Genomic DNA, 26,548 nt, shown 5'->3' with positions numbered 1-26,548 from the left:
GAAAAGAGCATAAGTAAGTAGTCGAGTGCAACGGCTCGGATATTACTAAGAATTTTCATTAATTATAATATTAGAATGTATAAAATGTGAAAGCAAATTGAAAAATACACAAATATAGCAAATCATTGTGATTTTTGTGCAAAATACGCATATTTAAACTTGAAAAGAAGTTATTTTTAGATATTGGAAAAAGTTCTTACGTGCTGCGCTGCTTTACGTCAGCAGCTATTCCGATATTTATGTGAATGTTAATGAAAATGTATGCAATAACAAACAAACAACAGTGCCATGCCGTATTGTATGATAAAAAAACAACACAATTTTAAGCAATTAATATTTAATTAGTTCGACACGTATAAATGCAATAATTTAACATGTTGCTTTAAATTTATTAATAAATTCAGAAAAAATTACATTTCAATATTTGTGTTACCAAAACAAGAGAACAAAAAAAAACCTAGGATTGTAAAAAAAATTTAAAAAAGTGCAAATAAAACTACGTAGCTTTAATTAATTAAAAAAAAATTATTTATTAGGTTAACTTATTAACTCAACGAATGATTGTAATATTAGCAACTTATATTAAAGTTATTGTTTTTTAACATTGAATTAATTCATTGAGATAAATTTTTTAACAATTGGCTAATTAAATTAATTAATTCAAAAAAGCTTCAAATAAAAATGCTAAGTTTTCCAAGCAATCAATTCAGTAGTTTGTGTCTGCGCTTTTACTCCACTCTGCTCTCCCAGACTCGTGCTCTCGTGCGATGTCCCGCCAAACGCAACCCTTGCGAGTGACATGGATATTATTTATTTTTATTTATTAAAATTAATTCAAATCAACTTTTGCCTCCTAACAACAATATGCTTTGTACTCATTAATTAAAATTAATATAAATCAACAATTTGATTGCAAAATAACCTACAAATAAATGGAAATAAAATAAAATAAAGTATGCCACGTTTTGAACAGCTGGAATTCATCATACAAACGACATGAACTCCAGCATTCGAATTCAAACGGGAATGTATGGGACACGTATGCGCAGGGGTGTAGTTAAGTGGGGGATAACTTTGTTATATAAATATATAGATCAACAAATATCATACGATACACGAACAATTTTAAATTATTTATTTTTGAATATTGCTTAAATGTTAATAGCTTTTATAATTAAAAAAGATTCTTGGCTACACGGCCAAGGTCGTACATTCATAAAAGTATGTAGAATGTGGCTTATATGTTTAAAATTAAAATATATGAGTAGCATTAATTAATAACTTTTTATTAATTTTATTTAATATTTAAATTAAAAGCAATATTTTTTCCATTTACAATTACTTTGTATTTGAATTTATATGAAATTTAAAGTTTTTCTTATATGCTTATATGTTTACGTATATACATTAAGACCGAAAGGTTTTCGGATATTCTCATTTAAAATTCGCGCGCTGTATATTTTTCGATATTTTAAGTTTATGTAGTTTGGCAGCACTGTCCTTAATTACTATGCCAAAAATGAGCGCGATCTGTCAGACAGTTCGTTTACGGCAGCTGTTGAAACCAGTTCACCTCAGTAGTGCGTTGCGAAAAAAACAATGGAAAAAATATTGAACAAAGAGTTTGCATCAAATTTTGTGTTTCGAACGAAATTTCGTGTGCAGAATCGTTGCGAATGCTACAAAAGGCTTATGGGGAATCAGTTTTATCGAAACCTCAAGTTTATGAGTGGTACAAAGCCTTTCAGGACGGTCGTACGACCGTCGAAGACATGCCGCGTTCTGGACGACCTTCGGCCTCTACCACCGACGAAAACATTGAAAAGGCAAAGGAAATCGTGTTCCAAAATCCTCATGTGAGTGTTAGAGAGATAGCACGAGAGCTAGGCATCGGTCGTGAGAGCTATCCGCCGTAAACGGCCTCAATTGTGGAAGGATAATTCATGGATTTTTCATGACGATAATGCTCCCTCGCACCGAGCCAACATTATCAACGATTTTAAGGCCAAAAATTCAATAAATACCATCGAACAGCCACCGTATTCACCTGATCTTGCACCGTGTGACTTTTTCCTGTTTCCCAAACTCAAATTACCACTCAGAGGAACGCGTTTTGAATCCATATAAGACGTAAAACAGAATTCGCAGAGGGAACTCAAAGCCATACCGGAAAGCGCCTATAAAAAATGTTTTGATGATTGGAAGAAACGTTGGCATTTGTGTATCGCTTCTAATGGAGCATATTTTGAAGGAGATAAAATAAATATTGATGAAGATTAAGAATTTTGCGTTTTATTTAAAATTTCCGGAAACGTTTCGGTCACAATGTATGTATAACATGTATATTAACACTTTTTAATTATGTGTATAAATATATATATATGGTATATAAAGTTATATATATATATATATATATATATATATATATATAAATGTAAATGTATATTTTCGTTTCGGTTGTGACCATTCTCTTCCACATTAATTTAGGACGACCTCTCCTACGTTGGCCCTGTGGGTTGTATTCCAGTACACCATAAGGGATACTATTGATTAGTCTCCTAAGCGTGTGACCTCGCCAACGATATTTACGCTTTGAACATTTGTAATTTCTTCATATTTATTCTAGTGATAGACCATGACTCTTAGCTGTATAAGAAAGTCGTTTTAACACATGCATTAAAAATATTGATCTTAATCTTAGAACTTATTGTATTGTATTTTTTGCTTTGGGTAGGTGGGATTCAAAGTCCATGATGGTTCCATCATTAGTACTAATAATACTGCCGAGATAATCCTTAGCGGCCTACGTTTTACAAATTCATCAGTTTCGCCATGCACTATATTTGGAGTTCGTTCAAAATGTCTCCACCACACACTGCTTTGCTTCTCCTTTGCGGCACCTTTGCCATTTTCATCTTCGACAGGGAAATTTCGAACATAATTATTACCGGCAAAGAACGTTATAGAGTTCCTATATTAATTATACGAATGGTTAAAAAATTTGAGTTTCTATATGTTAGCCTCATTTGTTTAAATAGACATTTTTTGTTTATTAATATAAATATCGTATATAGCCTTATGTATATTATATACGATGTTAACATAGTAAATCTTAATAATTTCGATTAATAATAATATAATAATTAATGTAGCAACAATTATTCGTAATAGTACCATTACCAATCTATGAGTAGATACTGTTCAATTTTCACCGCCTAATGTATAATATTTCTGAATTTTGTTGGTAAAGTAAGCTTGATTAATGGAAATTATTTCATTTAACGATGTATTTATGACTCCTTAAATAATCATGTTCTCTTATATCAACCAGTACTATTCAATATTACAAAATACAGAATTCAAATACTATTCATGTATAAAATATTAAATTATATGACTTTATATAAGATAGTTTAATAACCTCGTTTTTTTATTTTTATTTAAAGAAGTGGCATGTAATCATAGTCTATGATTTCGTATATACACAACTATACTAACATATCACGTTTTATGTGATAGATTTCATTGGCTTTTATAACTTTTTTATTTATCTTTGCTCATTTGTTATTGTAGTTATCAGTATGACAATTTTTCTATATATCGTGACTATACCGCTGTCTCTTTAAACATTTTCCGAAACCGTATTAAAGACTATTTCTTTAGTTTGTTGTCATTTGTTTTGTTTAATGTTAAAATTTTAGTTATATACGTTAAACACAGTACTATAAGTGTGCGGTATAGTGAAGCTTTTACGCTTCTTCAAAGAAAATTGTATCGTCTGGTATCATGACGTTTTTACTTTTAAATTGCCAAAGCTATATTTCCCTTTTCTATATTATATCCAAACCCAATGAGGTTGAACAGTACCAAACAAATATAAGTATTAAGCAATACTAAATACTTAGCGAGATTTTTTTAAATCCCGAGCTTATTATTTCATCGATTTAACTGGCTATATAGTTTCAGTGTTAATATTGACACAATGTACTGATCATATGTAGCTGCTTCAGAATTGTACTGCTCGATACTTTTGTTTCGTCCATTTATGTGCCCATTTAATTCTCATTGAAATCGTTTTCTTGAATTTTTCCTTACTTATAATATATTATTTTTGAAAGCAAGGAATATATAATAATAATATCTTGAATGTCATGTAGATATTAAGATGTATTATTCACTTAGGTGAATTCACCTGAGTTTGGTATGACATTTTGCTCGCAGACTTATTATTTCAAGATTTTTTTATCAAAACTTATAAACCACGGGCTCGGCAAGTTTACAATCTTTTAAGATTTATAATATGTAATTTTAACAACTTTCGTCTATATGGAATATATTCTATGCACAATGTATATTTTCCTGAATACATCGGTTATCAAAAGTGCCACCAACGTGCTTTTAAAAAAACAATTGCAGAGTAATGCACAGTTCACCACAAACACTGAGCTTACTGTAAAGAACTGGTCATTGCTAAATGATGAAATACACATACCCTATTTATAGTTGGTTTAAATTAAATTAAGTGGGAATTATAACTTATAAAATGGCAGTAATTTAATTTATGAGATAACTACGAATAAAAATCCCTCATGCTGCTGTGGTTCAATTACTTAAACCACAATAAAATATTTTTAATAACCGTTATTAGGTGCAATTGTTTTTATTTTTTGTTTTTATTAATAAACATAGACAGGGTTGTTTTCTTATGAATGTATAAAAAATATTTTTTAAAATTTAAATATTGGATGGAATTTCCTTTGTATTGGAACATTGCATTTACAATTACACACATTGAAGTAGGAGTACTTACTTCATTGAAGTAGTGTTTCAATAATGCTGAATAATTTATAATAATTAAATATGTAAAAGAAACAACAACATGAAATGTTAAGTTTATCTTATATGTTTTTGAATGCCCCATTCAAATTTTAGTAGTTCCTACTGAAATCAAAATAATGGATTCCAAAGATAAGGTTAAATTAAATAGTGAATCACTAATAAATTACTCACTTAAGCTAACTTCCTTATTATTTGATAACAAAATAAATCCAATACAAACAAATTTGGTTTTGTTTACTATAAAATGTAAATAAGATTATTTAGAGTGTATTCAGTACTTGTGCAGAAATATTTATAACATTTAAATTTGTCATAAAAATTAATTATTTTAATTTCATTTGTTTTAAAGACAATATAATATCAAAAATAATAATAAAATTTAAAATTAATCTGCACCAACTTTTAGATACTTTACTGTTTCTATTCGTATTATATAGAATATAATTTTCAATTAAGGACAGCATTTGTTTTTAAATAATTTATGGAAAGTAACAGCTGTTCTCTTTGATATTGATTTTATCATCAAGTGAATTCTTGATACATTACCAGTAGTCTTTAGGATATAATCCTAGTTTAGTTGTCCATATAACATTTTTGCAAATTGCAAATGTTAGGAATTGAACCCTTTAAAATTTAAAACCATAGATCCATGTGTGGATACTTTAAATCAACGTACACTTAATTTTCATTATTTAAATTTATTTAAGAGTTTTATTAACTTTTGTCGTTTATTCGAAATCAACAATTGCGCTTCCACTAGTTAGCTTTAAGACTAACGTATAAACCACAGCTATATTAATTATTATTTACCCAAAATGAATTTCAAAATGTTTTTTGAAATTTAAAAGCTATTATTTGTAGAAAAAATTTCTGCATACTTGCTTTAGATCGTAAATAAATGGGTAATAATTTACTTTAAACAAATCTGAATCAAATCAATGTGAAGGGTATCGAAGCTTTGGAAACATCAAAACTAGCTTGTATACCTTGTTTTTACAGCTTTTTAAATGTAACCTTAACAAAACAAGCAGTAGAATAATATAATACACTAATTTAATTTATATGCCGTGATAAATTCGTTTTCATGTTAATTTCTATCTTAATTATTTTGCTGTTTAAATACATAAGAGATATATACATATATCCCCTACTTATACAAGTCTAATTATCAGTTTTAAACAAACATGAACAGATTCATTGAATATAAAATTTGTTCAAATATTTAACTACTAAAATTATCTAAATTATCGCAGTTGAATTATCTACATTTTGTTCTTTTTGCTTAAATATCAAATTTGTTTTAGATAAGAATTTATGACTTAAGATGAAAGTCACACTTGCTCGAAAAGCGTTATCAAATTATTATATTTAAAATTATTCTATACGAACATATATATATATACAATTTATATATCTAGACTATTACATATAATCACTGTACGATTAATATATGATTTTCGAGTAAAAAATCTAAGATAAAATAATTTAATTTGCGTTATGATTCGGAGTAAATAGAGATAAAAATTTCTAAATTTCTATTATAAAATAGAAGTTGAACGTTAAACTTAGAATAAATCAAGAGCTCTTAATATTTTTACTATTTATCAATCAATAATAATTGAATAAACAAATAATGATAAATATTTACAATAATAGTGACTTTGTCAACAATATCAGTGTTAAATTTATCTAACTGTGTGCTAAGGTATGGAGATTCTGAAATCAATTAGAGTTTGAAATTTTTCTTGTCAAAATTGCAGGTTTGAAAATAGTTCCCGATATTTTGAAGTTGTTACTGCGATGGTTCTTATTTTATACTTACGAAATAGAAGAAACGTTTTAGAAAGTCATACAGGGTTATCCATTTTGTGGTTCTTGGAATAAAACATAAATAAAACGCAATTGTGATTCAGATTTTATCTAATTTTATTGAAATATATTGTTTGGACCTTGTCAGTGGATGTGAATGACAACATCATTACTTGATTGTTATCAGGTAATGTTTAATAACTTATGGCAATAGTTTGGTGCATTTTTAAGCCATCGAGAGTCTGAGGATTATTTGCATATTGTTATAAGATACTTATTAGTATTAATATTTGATATCACTGTTCGTCATACTACGTCCATTGATCATGCCCTATACATATTTACAAAAGGATTTCTTCAACTTTAACTTTGATCTTTTCCAGATCGATGTTTAACCACTTTAATTCGCGGATTAATTCTTTTTAAAGAAAATTCTTCTATAAAAAACACTTCTATAGAAATTTCTTCTACTCTTCTTCTATATATTCTTCTCCCCAAGGATATGTAAAAATGTTTCTGTGTCTTCCATACATAGCCTGCATTCGTCGATTGTTGAAGGTCGTGACCACGCTCTATGCTTATTTAGAAGGTTTTTGACTAATTATCACTTCTTATTCTTATAAATCGGATCTGTATAGATTTAGCAGATATTTGCTTTTCTGCTCTAAATAGTTCAGGTAGAAGAGTTCGGTAACACTAAAGCTCCCGCAATTAGAAAATTTGTGTTTAGCTTTATTGGAGAAATATGATTTACTTGTACTAATAAAGTGATTTTTACTGGTTCCAAAAACTTGCTTCGGCCTATTTGAAGCAGCTTCCTTAACCAATTGGCAGCCAGTTTGCTGCTATCAAAACCAATATCTACATGTATCCAGTGTAGGATTGCTTGATCCACAACTACCAGGTTCTATGACTTATACTGCCTTCCAAACCAGTGCAGAATTTTTCGAGGTCGACAAGTTAGTTAATGGCTACTAAGTTGTCTGACATGAGAATTATGCTTTTGTAACTTAAGTTTTCTGATAGTAGATGTCTACCGAAAATATTTTGATTTGACATACGAATACTGACGGTATTCGGTTCTGAGAGTTGTAGATTTTCGAGCCAATCGCTGTCGAGTTCAGAGCATTCATATGGTGATATGAATTTTGTTTTTTGTAGTTACCAACGTGGATTTGTGTCCATTGCTGCACAATAGCATATTGTCTAATAGACCGGTGTGAGATTTGTTTTACCTATAGTACGCTCAGATAGATAATTATGCGTTATACGTCATAAGTACCTAACATAGAATTATAAATTTTGTATAAAATTTTCACAATTTTAACATATTCAGTGATCTATATGAAGCCTTAACCAATCTATATTGTTAAATATAAAATATAACTTATGTATTTTATTTTAAAATATATTATATTATTACCTATATTATTGTATATAACTAATACATATAATTTTTAATATATTTGTTTTATGGCCGAGATTTAGGTCTTATTGTTAAACTTTTAATAATTTTAAAGCACTTATATATTATTATATTTCAAACAAAATTAAACATAGTTTATTAAAACTATATGTACATATATTTCGCTCTACTCCGCAAACCATCTTAATTATTATTGATCAAAAATATAGTAATTGAAGTCGATATTTATTAAAGTTATTAATGACATAATGTTAATACGATTCATAATATTACTATATTAATAAAATAATATTATTATATATGTATTGGGATTTTTTTATTAATATATTTAGCAAAGTATTTATAGTCTGACAAGTGTCAAACATATGTACTGCCCAGCGGACGATTGAACTACAGTAACTGGAAACTCTCACTGTAGCTCAATTATATGGAATATATTACCAGCTTTAGCTGTAGTCAGTTTTTATAATATAATCTTTCACATGATAGTAAAAAAATTACCCTTTAAAGTTTAATTCAATTTAGTTCAAAAAAAACTTCCTAGATTATGTGCGCAACTGTGTTAGTGTATTCATGATCAGAATAATATAAAAATTGTTTTAGCAACGTTTGTTCTAATGTCGATAATCTACTGTATTCTCTCCAGAGTCTGAGCAAATCGAATGAAATAGAAACATGATAGCGCTACAAAAGGAAATAGTATTGAAGAGATATACCATATACTAGTTCCACTGGATTTTACTCAGAAAACCAGTTCAAAATATATCTAAAGAAATTAATTAAACTAAAACTACCTTCTATCCTTTTTAAATATTGCTGGTCTAATGAATATGAACTTTACCACTTTTGGAAATTGAATTTACTTACTATATACCATATAATATTGTGCTTTTCACTATAAAAACAAATAACTATTTCTCGTATAATAGTATTGGTTTGTATATAATTCAAAAATTTTCAACTACATTACGTATTCCTTTATTACTTAATCTATAATTTAATATTAGAATAATTATATTTAATGAGATCGTATAAACTTATAGGATTTAAAACAGTTGGCTTATACAATGACGAAGATTACATTTATATGATTGTGTGCATAAGATTTAGTGTTCTTCACAAAATTTTTGGCTGTGCTTCACCTAAAAATGATAAATCCCAAATCATATTCATATTCATATTCGTTATATTAAGCTCTTAACTAATATTCTTTTTACTTAAAATATCTTATACAGAATTATTTTAGGTATCATTATTTACATTTGCTTAATTATTTTCACGTTTTTCATTCAAATGACTAAGTAGTTTTAGAAAACAAAAATTTGTATTGTGTATAATTAACATCACTAAGCAAATACATATGAAAAGATATTTAAGTAAATATATATATCAGAATAAATAAACATCATACGAAAATGTTTAATGTCCGTGACTTAGTTTTTATTTCAATTAAGCAAGGAAATTAAATTTAATTATGAAGTAAAAAATATGGTTAAATGTTACTAATGAAAGAATCAAGCTAAATACATTTTGGTTAAACCCAATTAAACCACAAAATATTTTTTAAAAAAATGTTTATACTACCATACGTACATATATTGCAACAATTTGAAAATAAATACATTTTATAAATTCGATTTGAGTTCGTTGCCATTTCAACCGAATTTCAACTGGCTTTTTTATATTAAAAACACTTTTTTACCCGATAAGAATTTTTTTACCATCATTTAATTTATAATATTTTAAATTATATTTGAGTGAATAAACATAAGAGCATTTTTCTTTAAAGTCATCAAATAGTATCACACGTGCAGTTATTGATATTAATTAAATAAATTCTTACAGTTTAACAAATTTTTATACTCGCAATTAAACCAAGTAAATTTATTTTATAATATATAACGTATAAATATGTAATTATATATTAATATTTTTTTGTTTTGATCTGCTATCTAAAGATGTAAATCTTTAAAAAATGTATATAATTCGTGCCATATTCGGCACGTCCGAATTTCTCAGCGCAATTAAGTATTTTCGTCCTTATGCTATTCTTAAGCTCTAACATGAAGCCCCTCATCTACTGCCATTAAAGGCATCGTTATAATGAATTTCAATAAAGAAGAGCACCATCGCAACAACAACATATATTTTAAAATTATTTTTTGCTATTTTGGAGCAATTTTGAGCTGTTCTTCAGTGGACTTTCTTAATGAACTGAACTTGTAAAATTCATTTTATGTTTTTGTGTAAATTAAATTTAAATTGTTAAAAAGTCATAGTAAAACTTTTTATTTTATTTGGCTATTTTTATCGCTCAATACAGTCGATACTATTTATTTCTTTATTCCTTTTACCTCTGTACATGTAATTTAATAATACTCTAATTTATTCAAGCCAACCGAATATTATGATTTATTCAACAATCAAAATAAAACTCTCTCTTCACTATTAGTTGCTATTTGATGGTAAATTTTTTTGTTCAATTCTTGGGTTTCAAAATAGGAAATAGTTGCAGACATTCAAACTTAAGGAAAAACTTGTTAGAAAATTTGCACTCGGATATTTTTTTTAGTAAAACAACACTTTTTCTTGACCATATGAAAACATTTTAACTTCAAAATAATTCTCTTAATCGTTTTTTATATGTTCTCTGGTAGTAAATCTCTTAAGAATAATTCTTCAGGTTTCAAAACATGAGTAAAAATAGTCGCAGGAGTTCAAATTTAAGAAATATGTGTAATAGGAATATGTTTTTTTTCGTTAAAAGAGCACTTTTTCTTGACTAATTTAGAACCTGTTACTTTTATGTATAATGATTTTAAACTAGTAATAACACTACAAATAACACTTGTCTGAATACCTGGGCATTAGAAATTTGCATTTAAGAAACAGCTAACAAGTTTGCTAAAGTGATTGGAATAAATCCATGTAAATGAACAAAACTTATCAGACTGCATCATTATTTAGAAACATACAGTTTAAGTTTTACTTCAAAAAGGTCTGGACCAACTTTAAAGATCGAAAGCAATTCAAACAGCTTATTCGAACCCGTAATAAAAATGAGTGGTTTTTCAGTTAAAATAGATCAGAACTCAGCTTAATCAATTCTTTTTTTGATTGAACATACTCCTAACTATCACCTTTCGAAGATGGGTTTTGGAACACCAACACCTTTAGATTCTATGAAACTTCTGCCCATCTTATCTCTGCTCGTACTTTAAGATTGCAAAGAAACGAATCAAGTACTCCAATTTAACTTTCCTTGAGGAGTGAAAACTAAAACATATTGTTGGGTTAATAGTCTTAATTTGTCATGGTTAGCTTAGGAGTATCTCCAACGACTGCATAGTAAATCTTAACTGTCTTTTCTATTAATAATAATACACACAGACTGTTTTCGGTGCATTGACTTGCCTCGTTACTCTGATTAAACCAATATATGTTATCTGTATACAGTTTATTTTGTATAGAAGAGGACTGTCCAGACCACTTGCAATTGCGGGCCAATACAAATCATTATACAAATTGGAGGAACGCAGAAACAAATACATACATATGTTCATAGTTGTGTCCGATAAAAATAAATATATTATCATAATTTTAAATATAGTTTTATTAATTTATTAATTTAATAAAATAATGTAGTTTTACCAATACACCAAATGAAAATTTGCGTAATTGTTGTAGATTATTAACATGTCGTGGGTCACATGTGGTTCTCAGACCGCACTTTGAACAGCCCTGGTATTGAACATCGTTTTTATTTTGTAACATATGTTACCTATTATTTTTACATACCTAATATATCTTTGATTTATAAAAACTCAACTTATGTTAGCAAAAAAAAGTAGTCTTAGAAACCAAATTAAGTATTATTTTTATTGTGATTACAGCTGAATGACAGATCTGATTCTTTTTTATTTGAACCTGTAAACGTTTTTAAAAGCAATTTATTAGTATATAATTTATATTCATATAAATATAAATGTTAATAGAAGCAACTACTACTAAGCAATTATTTCTAATATTTATTTATTTTTATAATATATTGCAACTATTTTGCAAACAAGTAATTAATTATTTATATTCAATATATTATATGTAATATTTATTTATTAATTAATAACGTTAAACAAATTTCTTTGCCCATATAAATAAGGCATTAATTTTTATTGAGAATGAAAAAAGAATCCGAGAGAAATTATTGCATTTCGCTAACATTTTCTGGACTTATTTATATTCTACTAATTTATACCCTTGTGTTGGATATTTTTTCGTACTTATTTGTTTATTTATTTTTTAATAGTTTTACAATGAATTTTATTATCATATATGGAGAATTGTACAAAGCTCTCTATAGAGTAAAGCTGCTTTTATAATACATTTTATTTATCTGTGCTCATATGGTTGAATAACGAATTTAAACTTGGCTGTGTGCTTGTATATCTTTATGCTTCTATAGCATTTATAGTGGTTATAGTGATTAATCAAATATTATTTTATTACTAAAAATAAATAAACAGTCGAGAATTTTATTTACCCGTACTTGCCGGTTTTATCACTGCACATATCTGATAAGTTATTCATTGGGCATGACGAGCAGTTCTGTAAATCATTCCACAATCTTTTTCTAAAGGTCATATAAATCTTCACATGCAACGGCAATCACTTTAAATCAATCAATTTGGGTAAATAAGAATTAATTAGAAACGTAATCAAAACATAGTCAATAGGAATGTGTTTCAGTAATGGTCACGTCGTTTAAGATAAGACATAGAACAAAAACAGAAAATAGAAAACAAATGTTATTGAACATTAGCTAAGAAATAAATTTGGATGTGTGTAATAAACGAAATCATTTAATTAATTTTAAACACAAGAACATGATTCTACTTCGATTGGGTAAAGTCAACTATGCGTGGTTTTAACTGTTACTAGTCAATATGTTTATGTATATTCATAACTTGTCAACTACCCGTTATCTAGCACACATATTTCTTATCATTATCAAACCGTAAACGTTTAAAGACGTCACAGCACTATTATAGATACTAATCGAAAAACTCATATAATTGTTTTAAATGTTTTCATTCTCTTATTACTCTTTCAGGTGCCCAGCACAGTGGAATAATTACTGAAGCATTAAGTGAATTCCTATCAATATTAGAAAGTGAAAGTTCTTCGAACTGTGATACTAGTATCGTATAGTTCCAATTTGTATATATTTATAAATTTAATCCAAATACTGCCTAAAATATGTCACAGAATCAGTCATATTTTTGGCACACAACGAGACGTAATGTCTACTTGAAACGCGCGGCGAAGCTACACATGTTTCTGGCACTGATAGCCGTGCTTACATTTTCCACAATTTGTCTAGCAGATGTGGCACCAAAACTAGACGATGACAATAACGACATAATTGGTGTACAGACTGTAAGTATTTATCAACTCTAATTATTTTTCTATTATTCTATTTTTTACTATTATAATTTTTAGAATATGGCACCATTTGATAAAGACTCGAACAATGACAACGTTTTTGATGCTGCAAAAAATTCACAAAATACCGATGAAGCCAAAGATGGAAAAGGAAAGAATGGTTTTGTAGATGCGTTTACCGCATCTATATCTGTAATATTATTTACAGAATTAGGTGATAAGACATTCTTTATAGCTGCTATAATGGCAATGCGACACCCACGGTTGATTGTTTTTACTGGCGCCATATCAGCACTGGCATTAATGACCGTACTCTCAGTTGTATTTGGCATGGCGGCTACTATTATTCCTAAGGTTTACACTTATTATATATCAACGGCGTTATTTGCTATTTTCGGTTTAAAAATGATATACGATGGTTATAAAATGAAACCCGGTGATGCACAAGAAGAACTGGAAGAGGTGCAATCGGACTTGCGTAAGCGTGAAGATGAGGTAAGTTTTTGTACTCCTTATAAATATTTATTTTGTGGATAATTATTGATTGGTGTATTAATTTGACTTAAGCCTACTGCAAAAAAGTAGTTTAGAACATTTGTTTACTTACTTTAAGTAAAGCTTTTTATTTAAGTTTCTTATATGCTTTTGTGTTATTAACTTTTTAATTTATTTTCACCTAACTATTAAACTTGGTCAATAACCCTAGATGCAAAATGAGTTACGTATCTAAACCAAAACATAAACAACACGTTTTGGCAGTGCGATCACTTCATCTTAGTAGACTTAACTTTAGTGCAGTGCGATCACTTCATCTTAGTAGACTTAACTTCATGCATAAACATAACATTTAAGACATACTTGTTGAACTAACCTAAAGTGTTTGATTTAAAACATTCTCAAAAATCGTGCAAACAAATCACCTTCAATACAGAAGCTTTTATCGACTGAAATTTTAAAGAGATTTTCATTTAAACTGCACTTATACATGTTTCACTAAATTTAAAATGATTCTTAAAAGTTATACTATTATATGTCAATAATAATTCATGCAATTAAATTGTAAACAAAGTAATGAACTTATTTTTTTAAATGTATATACAAACAAATATCATAAGCTTATGTTAAGGCAATACTCTCACACAGAACTACAAAGCTCTTAATTCACTTCAACTTAACTTTCTGTTACGTTATATGTATTTATGACCAAACACTGGCAAAACGAGTAATTTTCAATTTAATCATGTCATATACGAACAAGATCTCTTTATTTGGTTCTACTTAGTTTACTCGTATTACTTATACCTTAGATGTTATAACAATACCTATGTGTTTACTTTGTTTCTATATAAAAAACCATATAAAATGCAAATACTAACGATAAGCACATATATATATATAGTATGTGTATAATAATCCTCTGAACTAGTCTTTTAGCTTTTAATGGAATAAAAAAATATATTAATAATTTACTATCATCTTGCTCACATATAAATACATTCAATTTCAACTTTGTTAATATACAAAATTTGTATATGCTTTACACATACACATGGATATATACTGGTTTAAGTAATTATCTACAATCTGCATTTTATTTAAAATTAAAACAAATTTCTCTGCTTATCTAGCACTCCAGTGCACTCAAGTTTCTTTATCGCATTTATTATTGTATTTAAAAGTTCCTGTGCGTTCAAAAAACTCGCAAGGTGCCACCCACTTTAAATATATTCTGTACATTTTGAGAGCAAATTTTGATACCTTTCGTTTCATGTCTATAACAAATTTTCCAATGGTTATTCTTCAGCATAAATGCACAAAATTCTAGCTGTGATAAATTATCACAGATAAAGATTTCTGATCTCTCTGAGAGTTTTTTGATCATATTATTGTATTGCTCTTTCGTTCGTCAAATTCAAACTAATCCTCACAACAGTCTAATTTATTTCAAAACCATTACATAAAAAGATTCTATTTGGGGACTTTAAACAAAAAATTTTTTTCACTCGATTTAAAGAAATTAAAGGTTCGTTTCCGATTTTCTCTCCCACAAAAATAACGATTTCTTTCCATTTTCGACTTTCGAATGATTATTTTTTATAAATTCTGGGATACAAAATACTTTTTTTTTATGAACAAAATCGTTTTACTCATGCTTTTAAAAAGAAAAGCTAACAAATTTATTTGATAAAAAACCGAACTTCTTGATTCTTTATTTATAAATATTCTTAAACTTGTAACTTTCATTCATTAAAGTTTTATCGAAATAAAGAACTGTTCGTATATATTATAGATACCGAACTGTAAGGTATGGAACATAAATAAGCCAACATGTTTTTTTCAGAACTAATATGGTTACGGGTTTCGCTCCGTTCAAAGTGTCGATTTTTTCGATTTTGTGTTTAGTTTCGATACGAGACCCTGAATTAGTCAAACCGCAGGCAATTTTAAAATTTTCGTTCCTTTTTTGATAACACTTCATGCAATAGAGTTTAGTTATGAGCTACTGTTAATGAGAATAACCAAAATCAATGATGCAAATGCAAAAACAACAAATTTGCAATAGCAACGAAGTTGTCATATACTATATGTACAACCTTAATTTAATTGGAAAATGCAAAAAAGTAAACTGTTTGTTTCAAGTTTATTTTGACAAATAAAATTTTGTAAGCTATTTATTTTGTTTTCAACATCATTATTTTTGCTATCCACCAAAATAGTAAGTCCACGTTATAATGAAAATATTTTCAATATCTAATTAAATTATTTATTAATGATGGTGAAAATTTAATAATTATTAATTTTTATGTTCTTGAAGACCATATTTCAAACCACTTCTGTAAAGTTATTTTTTGTATTATAGTTTTTGGTTTCATATCATATTGAGCTTTAAATTAATGCATATTATTTTTGGATTCCTTTGTACATTTTTAGATATCATATGTGTCACCAAAAACTCAAAACTACTCTTATGTGCTTATTTATTTCACAATTATCCAAAAAAATATTTAATTATTATTTTAAATATAACGACCAAAACTTTTTCATATCAATATATATCCCGAAGAAAACATATAGTCTAATTAACTTCATGTGATCTAATTGCTTTCAAAGAATTTTTTACCTGTGTTATTATATATATATGCTTTGTGTTATTATATATATATTGTTTAACTGATTCAATACATGAGCCCAACAGAGTTCAAACAATATTTTTTCAGAAGCAGATATTTATCAGTAATAGTAGTACATATGTTCACCTATTTATTTGTTCTAGTTGTTCACTTTGTTAACAAAATACATTAAAATTATATTTGATTAGATTTTGGATCTTACACTTAAAAATGTTCAAAATCATATATGGCATTTTGTTCATAATTATGTTTTGATTAGATATTGGTATCTATAATTTTTATAAATTACCAATCTGTTTTAATAACTTGAATTGAATTTTTAACAGTAGTATTATAAACTCAGAACACAGGATCACTATAATACATATTTTCTGAAAAATATTTATGAAACTTTGAATTGATATTTTGGTACATAAAATTGTAGGGAAAACTTATAATAGCAGTTTAACTCATAAATACGTATATCCATATATTTATAGGATGTGAGAAAAATATTGGTTCAGATTGTCGACAATATTTTTTCAATTTTATTAATAATGCTTTAAGGTGCAAATCACAAACTACAACCATTTATATGACAATAAAACAATTCAAATTCCACTGATTGAACGCGATACTTTAGGATAAAAAACAAAATTGAAACTATTATTTATTATAATAACTATTTTTTATTTAACGTGTTTAATGAAAACATGCCATGATTATACTTAATTTTATTACAAATATTACGAGATTGCTCGTTAAATATGCATATAATTGCGCTCTAAACTGTAAGAAAACCAGAAATGATTGAGAGAAAAACTAATTTATCATATTAATTAATTAATTTGTTGATATGCACTGTACAGAGAAGAATTAAATAACTACCTTCTCTCCTTTTTATATAACCTTTAGGTACTCATTCTAAGAACTCTGAACATCACTACGAACCTGACTTTGTATATAACGAAATTCTTCTAATTTTTTCACACCTTCAAGCGCTTTCCCAAGAACACAAAATACTGTTTTATAGTTATTTTATATTTAAGCAAATCGTTTTTCATTCAAAAAATTTATTAGTCCTTCTAATCTTCAGATTTTTTTCTTTGAATTCCAAATGCTACTATACTGACCTTGTATTTCAGCATGTCTTTGTCTATCTTTTCATTATCACTTAGCTCAGGGTAAAATTTTGGACTTTTCTCCATACCTCTCTATCAAATGTCATTGTATTCCAATTAGTAACTTCTAAAGTTTTAAGAACTAAGGTAGAAGATATTAAGTGAATGCAAATCAGGTTATCTTCTCGATGTAATTTCATGATCACCCGAACAATAACATTACTCAAGTTAGGTAACAATGTGATTTTTATAAATATCTATTTTTTATGTGGATATTTACTATATTTTTCTAATTTAACACTAATATTTTGATCGCAAATTCCGAAAATTCGTATTGTTTGTATTCCAGGTTATAACTTCGTTTTGACATTTTTATTAAGGGAAAGACTTTTCGCGGTACGTTTTATGCTGAAATATTTTTATTTTTTTCCTAAATAGACGCAATATAAACTTCAATTTTGTAAAGTAATGTTGGTCTTTTAAATGGTTTATATATACTTAGTTTACGCTACACTTTGCCAATCAATACTATGATTATTACTATTACATATCATAATTCGATATATATTATACTCGACTCGCTGCTAGGGTTCATTCTTGTGTGCAATTTTTTTTATTGATGAAGGTTTTATAAATATACCAAGATACTTTAAACTATAAATTCATCTAAAGATTTATTCGTCTATTGTATTGTTCTATGACTGTCATCTTATTTCAATTCTAAATACTATATAATATACTAAATATTCTAAAATTTAATTTTTTAAGCAGATTTACCAAACCAAATTCTGTCCATTTTTTCGAATCATCCAAGATGTGTGTCCTTCTCTTTTTTCTTGGAATCGAGTTATGAACAGTTGAATACCAAATTAATCGTTGCATCAAGAAGAAGCAGCTCGTAATAGACAATTACCTTCCAATCCCAACAATCACTCAATGAACGCTTGTGTATCGTCAATCTATTATTTGAAACGGCACTGGCTGTTGACTATAATCGCTTGCGTTGGATATTAGCATAATTAATCCATTTTTTGTGGGCTATAATGGTTCACTTCAAAAATAATTCAATTTCGTTGCCTATCAGCAGCGTTTCACTGATAGTAGTTCTATTAATCATATTTCTTTTTAATGATTTCAAACTGTCATGTGGTTAATGTTTTGTGCTTCCGCTATCTCCTGACGACTTGCATAGAGGTGTTGCTCCATCAATTCCAAAATTTCATTGACTTTTTTAGGGACTGATTGTCTAGCGCGGGTTGCATTTTCGACATTGAAATTTTTGGAACGAAATCGAGCAATCTACTTCATCGTAAACCACATACATTTTTCGACATGTTTTCCGCAGTTTATCCTCACAAAGAATATAGCTTGAAATGTCATCTTTCGTTGGATATAATTGAATAACTGTTGCCACGATACTGGTACAATCTAGTGGCAAAAATCGGTGGATACTTTTTATATTTTCTATATAATCGATATTTCCATTTATCAATTCTGAATAACTACAACTATTTCCTGGTCTAGCAACATGTTTAATAACATAATGTAACATTGGATTAAATACTGTCTCTATATTTTACGTTAATTAAAATTAAAAAATAAAATTTTTATTTAAAAAAGTTTTTTGAGATTTATCGATTTTCTTAAAATATATACTTACATAGTATTTCTTATATTATCCCAGTATTAAATCGCTGCACCTCTGACAAAAATAATGCTTATTGCAACAAATTCTTCTGATCAGCAGTTGAGAAATCGTTTAATACTTTAATTTTGAATAAATTTTTGATTGCAAAGTATACTCAAATATTTTTATAGCTTTTTAAATTTTTATTAAATCACTTTAGTAATTAATAATTGCAATAAGTGCAATTCAATTGCCTACTCACTACTATTGGCTAAATTCTTCACTAAAACAAATTCCAATTCTGTGAGTCCACACAAATATCTTTGTATATATATAATACACGATCTGCTTTTTGTGTATTTGTTACTAACTTTTGCACGTTAAATAATAATGAAAAAACAATATGTATATAAAATATTTATATATTCTGCAAAACACTTTCATTTTCATTTCCCCAACAAGTTTTCTTTTTGTTTTATGAAGCTTTTTATTTTTGCAAATTTTAAATTAACAAAATTAAAAGATTAATTTATAAATTGATTTAATCGAATAATAATTTAATAATTTCTAAATTAAGCCGTTAATTGTTTTCTACCGTTTTTCTTATGTTTAACTACAAAAAAATGAACCAAAATTTATTTTTTAATTGTTTTTAAAATACAAAATTTAAATTGTTTATAAACAAAATCATATATGCAGCTTTTACGTGCAACACGTTCCAAATATGAAGATACCGATACTAAACGCAAGAATAGCAACTCAGATAAAGAGGATGGAAGTGTAGTGGACAGCGCTGGCGCTGTTACCAAGACGTCCAATACTACACTACCTCAACGGGTTAAAAATACCGAAATGCAACATCGTCAACGTAAACAACCGAATTACAATAACAACAACAATAATAATATAAACAATAATGGCTGTGATCTCAATAATGATGATGATTCTGGCAACGAATGCAATGAAAATGATGTCTTCCTCAACGGTGGTGTTTCTATTAAAATGTCGACTTTTCATAGCAGTCCTGCCATATCATCGATAGCTTCATCGAATCAAACAAACCAAACAAATTGTGATGATTTTAATCATAGTTCTAATAAGCTTAATTTTAAGAACAGCAATGGTGATATGAATCAAGGCAACAACAACAATAACAAAAAATCGAAGGATGATTCAGCTGCTGCGTTGGTGCATTCTGCATCCGCTTCAGCTGCAGTTATGTTGAACAAGAATGGCAACGTTGCTGGCACAAACAATTGCACGAGTATTAATAGCATAAATAATAGTAACTTAAGTCTCAGCTCAACTGGAGCTGCTGGACAGCCAATTGGCGAGTTGAAACAAATTGGCGGAAACAAAAAGCGGGTTAGAAAACTAAATTCATAATTTAAAAATAGCAAAATTTATAAACAAATCACTTTAACACAAACACATACATACATACTCGTGTAGGTAACATCAATGAGTAATGCAAATGTACTGCATCCATAAACGAAAGTATGTCATATGTGCCACCACCACAGTGCATTTGTATCTTTTGAGCCACACTTGACTTATATCTCAATATATATTTTTTTTTTTTCATTTTCTAAGAACTCCACATTTTGTTCCTTAAAATTTTGTTATTACATTTTGTGTTTGTTAGCATGTGTTTCTTAATTTTTGATAGTGTTGTGTTGTTCTTTAATTGTTTATTAAATTTCGACTCATTTTAATAACATAAAAAACTTCTGCATTAGACCATTTAAACTAAATAAAGAAATTTATTAAAGGAATATACCAATATATGTGTAAGCATTCGAACCAATTAAAATATTAAAATATTAAAAAAATTAAGACAAAATTAAGACTAATACGCAGTCATAACAATAAATCTTAAAATAGTACACAACATTAAAATTTTCATAGAATTTGTAACTTAAATTAAGCAAAATTTAATTCATTTAAGTTTGAAGAATGAAGCGAATATAATGAAAAGTTTATTATTGTCAATAAATAAATTTTTCTATAATTGAATAAGAATTAATTTCCTTATAGTACTTCTTTACTCTTTAATTTAGAAGATATTGTATTAAAACTAGTCTTAAAGTCTTAAGTAATCGAGAATGTATGCCTTTGATACTATAATTTATAGATTTTACACTGCTAAAGAAAACTATTTTCTAGCATACTCCCCTTTGCACAATTCTGTCTAAGCCACTGTTAATAGTTAAAAGCAAATTTTTGTTTCCAAGAGATATATAAATATTCTGTCTTCAGGCGAGGACTTTAAACTTGAAATTGTTTTCGTATTTATATCAAAACTAGGGAGTTAAAAAGTAGATCATGTCTAAATCATTATAGTGTTTTTAAAGAACATATTGCTTCATGTATATTACGATGCAAAGAAATACAAAATTAAACCCAACTAAACCCAACCTTTCTAACATTTGATATTTTCTTTTAAAAATTATTAAAAAAGAAATTATTTATTATTATTGTTTACGTTATATATCTATAAGGTATACAAAATTGCCTATTAGTACCTATAATGCTAGTGAAAATTTTTTTTTTTAACAATAAAAAAAACATATTGTCGTATAAACTATAGTATTCAGAACATAGAAATGTAGACACGTCTGGTTATCATTGACCTGCACTTTGAATAATTAAATACAAAACTAATCATTTTAATATAAATATATTTTGTTAAATTTTTAGTTTTTACATATTTATTTTTTACACAGAACTGTATGATCTCCCAAAAATTGACTTGATTAATAAAATTTTTATAGATTTATTAATTTTCTCACATTACCACCTTTTTCTATTCGAAATAGATTTCTTGTCATAGAACATAAAATAATATTCTTTCTAAATAAAACTATATATTTAAAAAGTGTAAATTTTATAATTATAAAAAGTCTAATTTAATTTTTAAAGTACTGGTTTAAATTAAGATGTTGAGATTGAAACTATCACTATCTTACTACCTTTAATAATTTGAATTTTTAATAAAAATTCCTTAATAAATAATAATTTATTTATTTATAGATATTTTTCATATTTTTTCATTTTTTTTCACTACGTTTAACTTCGTTATATGAGCTGCTATAGTTGTGATTGTCTTCCTACAAATTCTTGAAGAAATACAATATAAAAATAATCAATAACTTTTTTTTGTATGCTGACAATTTAAATTAAATAAATTTTTGCAGTTATTATATGATATTATTATTATATGATTATATGATATTATATGATAAAAACTTAATAGCTTTACGCAAAGCAGAAATAATTGATTTAGTACTATTACTACAGTTTCACCATCTCAACGCTGTTGTAAAATCTAACATATAATAATGTCAAGTCAATTACCTGAAATCGTATACAAGTATTGATAGATATATATAATAGTATTGATAGATATATATAAGTATTGATAGATATAGATATATATATATATTTCATTTCTTCTAATAGATATATATAATTCGGAGAGCTCCATTTGAAAAAAAAGAATTCACCACTCCGCCGTTTGTCTATTTTTTTTACTAAATTTAAGCTTCGAAACTAATCTGTGATGTTTGTGTACTTAATATAAACATAACATTTGTAATATTTGTACAATTTTTAATAATGCTGTAAAAATATTAAATCCACATAATATGCAAAAAAAAGTCTAAGATACAATACTTATTTTATATGTTTAAAATTTTATTATTCTTGCTAATGCTTGAGGCGCAAATAATGTTTTCCTTTGAAACGCCTTGAATTGCGGGAACGTTTATATTGTATTTCAAAGAAGTGATCGTTTTTAATTATGTATTTTACTTTTAACCTAAAATATTTGAATTTTTAACTTTTTTTAATTCAGTTTAATTAATGATTTAATGTATTTTTGTAAATTTCTTAGTTTTTTTTTTTTTTTCAATATATTGGTTTTGTTACTACAAACCATTATTTTCTTTTCTGCACCGCTTTTCACTCATACTCGTACACTTTCTTGTTAAATATTCACTTAAACATTCTTAACAGATAATAATAATAAAAAAGCTTAAATTATTATTCACAGCTGGAACGTGATGTTACCGCTACTCTGGTACAAGATCCTGAAAGTGGAGTTGTACGTAAGGCATCGAAAAAAGGTGCAACCTATTTGACGTTACGTGTTTTGATGCAAGCTTTTACTATGACATTTTTAGCAGAATGGGGTGATCGTTCTCAATTGACAACAATTATTTTGGCTGCTAGTAAGGTAAATTACCTCGAACATAAATAAGGATATATATAAACAGTGACGAACTTTATTAATGGCACGACAAGCATATAGAACCTTTAGCACCCGTTTATTCTACCCCGTTAAGAATATCGATTTTTAATTAACAAAAATAAATTTGTTTGGTTTCTTAATTTTCATATATTAAAAGTAAGAGATAATATAATGAAATAAAATGAATTTAATTGCAGGTTAAGCATTTTATCTAAAAAAATGTTTGTTAATCAAAAATCGCATCATTAGTGGGATAAAAACAGTGCTAAAAATGCAATAATTATGTTTGTCGCTGTATGTATATAACTATGCTGAATATAATAAGATGTTATCTAGCTAAATACAAAATAACACAAAAATCTATGGGAGCAGTTGTTAATTTCCAATGCTAACCGAGGTGCAGGGTATCAAAGAAAAATCTAGCTGAAAAAGGTTTAGTCCATATTTTGTATATGATTAAAGTCATGTACAAATTTTTAGACCATTAAAACTTCGGAGAAATTATAAAAATTTTGAATAAACATTCTCTATATAATAAATTATAAAACAGTGTGTATATAAAAAATTATACATATATATATAAAGTGTTTACATACCAATCAATACCTGTAAATGATACACTTTTCTTTCCTTAAAAACCACTAATTAGATAAGAAAAGAATTTTAAATAATATTTATTTATGAATATAAAAAAAATTAGTTTTTAGGATTAAGTTTTATTTTATTTCATACAGACGAAATTAAATTAAATCTGGCAGTATACAGGATATTTTGTATTAAAAATATATAAATGAGGTTACCATTTGTCTTAGATAACAAAAACATTTTTGTTATCTAAGATTTGTTTTGATAACAAAAACAGTATTGAAAGGGACCCGGTCCATTATCAATATTAACTGAGATGCAAATTATTTAAAAATAACGTCAGTTATACCAATACCAGTTTTTAGTCTATCTTTTGATTTGATGTCAAATGTGTTATTTTATTTCATAGACGTGAATATTACAGTTGATTTTATTTTTGTATATTCGGAATTTTAGCCTTAAAACCAAATATATTTTTCACTTTTCTATTATTCAATTGTAAATATATTTTCCACAGTTTTTCTAAAAATAACATCTAAAGGGAACTATTTACTATGTCTTTTTCTAAAAAGAAATTATTTAAATTGTATTTGAATAATTTAAACTTTATTATTGAAGGCTTTTTACTGATAGACATTTCAGTAAAATAATATATCTATAACAGAAAAAAATAGACTACACCCCTTTAAAATGTGTTCATATCTTTGAACAATGAGTCACCTACAACGTTTGTGGCGTTTTGATATAGGAAGCATGTACTAACTATACCTTGTGATTAAAAAAGGACTTTAATTTTTAATTTTTATCCAATCGGAAAATTTTTTTTATTTTCACGCTGGCAACACTATTATATACATTCATATCGTATACGCATACAAGCATATCGTACGATTAGTTTTTGTTTGGCGTCTATACAAAGAAGTCGAAAAAGTTTCGTGTGGCGATTTTTACCTTATGGCCTCTATGGTCTCAAAACGCGTTCCTCGCAATGGAAATTTGAGTCGAGGGAAGACGAAAAAAACACACGGGCCATATCTGGAGAGTACGGTGCTTTGTTGATGATATTAATGGAGGTTTGATGGAGAAAACTGCAGCTTTTTTTGAATGAAATTCAGCTTTTTTGCCACCAGCCGAGAAGCGACGCGTTTCAAACCCAAAACATCAGTTAAAATGTGTTCGGTCGATCCATATGAGATACCCAACAACACTGCAATCTCTCTAATCGGTTCGCAACGATTATCCAACACGATCTGCTTCGCCGATTCAATGTTTTCTTTAGTAACAGATGTTGTTGGGCGGCCAGAGATCTCATCATGGTCCAAGCTTGTACGGCCGTCTTTGAACCTTTTAAACCATTCGTATACTCGTGGTTGCGACACACAAATCAATTTTAACATTGTTTAACAGTTTCGGCATACTTGAATCCACCTGCAACACAAAATTTGATGCACGCACGTTGTTCTAATTTTTGATCCATTATAAAAATCGCCACACGAAAATTTTTAGACTTTTATAGACGCCAAACAAAAACTAATAGTACGATATGAGTTAAACATTGATAGAATGTGTATAATAGTGTTGCCAGCGTGAAAATAAAAAAATTTACCGATTGGATTAGCGCTGGAATTCGAAAATAGGCCTCTCGTTCTTTTTTGATCAGAAGATATATATAAAGTTACTGGAGCAGAACACAACTTTGTTATGTAACAAAAAGACGGAATTGGCGAACAAAATAGTAGAAGCAGTCTATCGAAAATTTTATATTATAAAAACAATTTAATTATATATTAAGAAATCAAATATTCTTTCAAGATTTTGAATATCCCATTTATACCTGGCAGCATAGCTTTTATTTGAAATTAGAAAAAAAAATTTATATATATAAATGAATATTTATTTTTCAGAATGTGTATGGTGTCACTGTTGGTGGTATTATTGGTCACTCTATTTGCACTGGCTTAGCTGTAATTGGTGGACGCATTGTTGCTGCTAAAATATCAGTGCGTACCGTTACCATTGTCGGTGGCATTGTATTTCTAGGATTTGCATTGTACGCACTCATCGTACAACCAGATGACATTTAAGTACTTGACATACATAACATAAATGAGTAATTTACTTACAAAAAGAATTATAAAAGGATTTAAATTAAATGGCTTATGTCTGTTAGTAATTAGTAGATATACATAACATACTTATTATTAGTTTTTGTTTATATTAAAATTTAATTTAATTTTTCTGTGCCGTCAAGAATCAACTGATATAAAGTGCCTTTCTTCTATTTATTCAAAAATAATAGTATATAAAATTCTATATAAATTAAATCCATGACGTTAA

The 26,548-nt window shown here is 27.5% G+C and overlaps 1 protein-coding gene across 3 annotated transcripts; it reads left to right on the top strand.

Annotated features, from left to right (window-relative positions):
* On the top strand, positions 1-26,548 carry LOC119686143 (transmembrane protein 165). 3 transcript variants are annotated; one of them, XM_038100623.1, is made up of 6 exons: positions 1-13; positions 13,185-13,510; positions 13,574-14,011; positions 20,074-20,739; positions 23,429-23,611; positions 26,116-26,295. In XM_038100623.1, exons 2-6 carry the CDS (start codon positions 13,331-13,333, stop codon positions 26,293-26,295), a joined length of 1,647 nt encoding a protein of 548 aa, XP_037956551.1. In that variant the 5' UTR covers positions 1-13; positions 13,185-13,330. The 3 variants fall into 3 exon arrangements, with proteins under 3 accessions (XP_037956551.1, XP_037956552.1, XP_037956553.1); XM_038100624.1 differs by lacking the exon at positions 1-13 and having other exon boundaries at positions 13,331-13,510; positions 26,116-26,548; XM_038100625.1 differs by lacking the exons at positions 1-13; positions 20,074-20,739 and having other exon boundaries at positions 13,331-13,510.

Source organism: Teleopsis dalmanni, chromosome 2 (assembly GCF_002237135.1).
Source record: "Teleopsis dalmanni isolate 2A chromosome 2, ASM223713v2, whole genome shotgun sequence".
NCBI lineage: Eukaryota > Metazoa > Arthropoda > Insecta > Diptera > Diopsidae > Teleopsis > Teleopsis dalmanni.
This window is presented reverse-complemented; position numbering and strand designations above follow the sequence as displayed.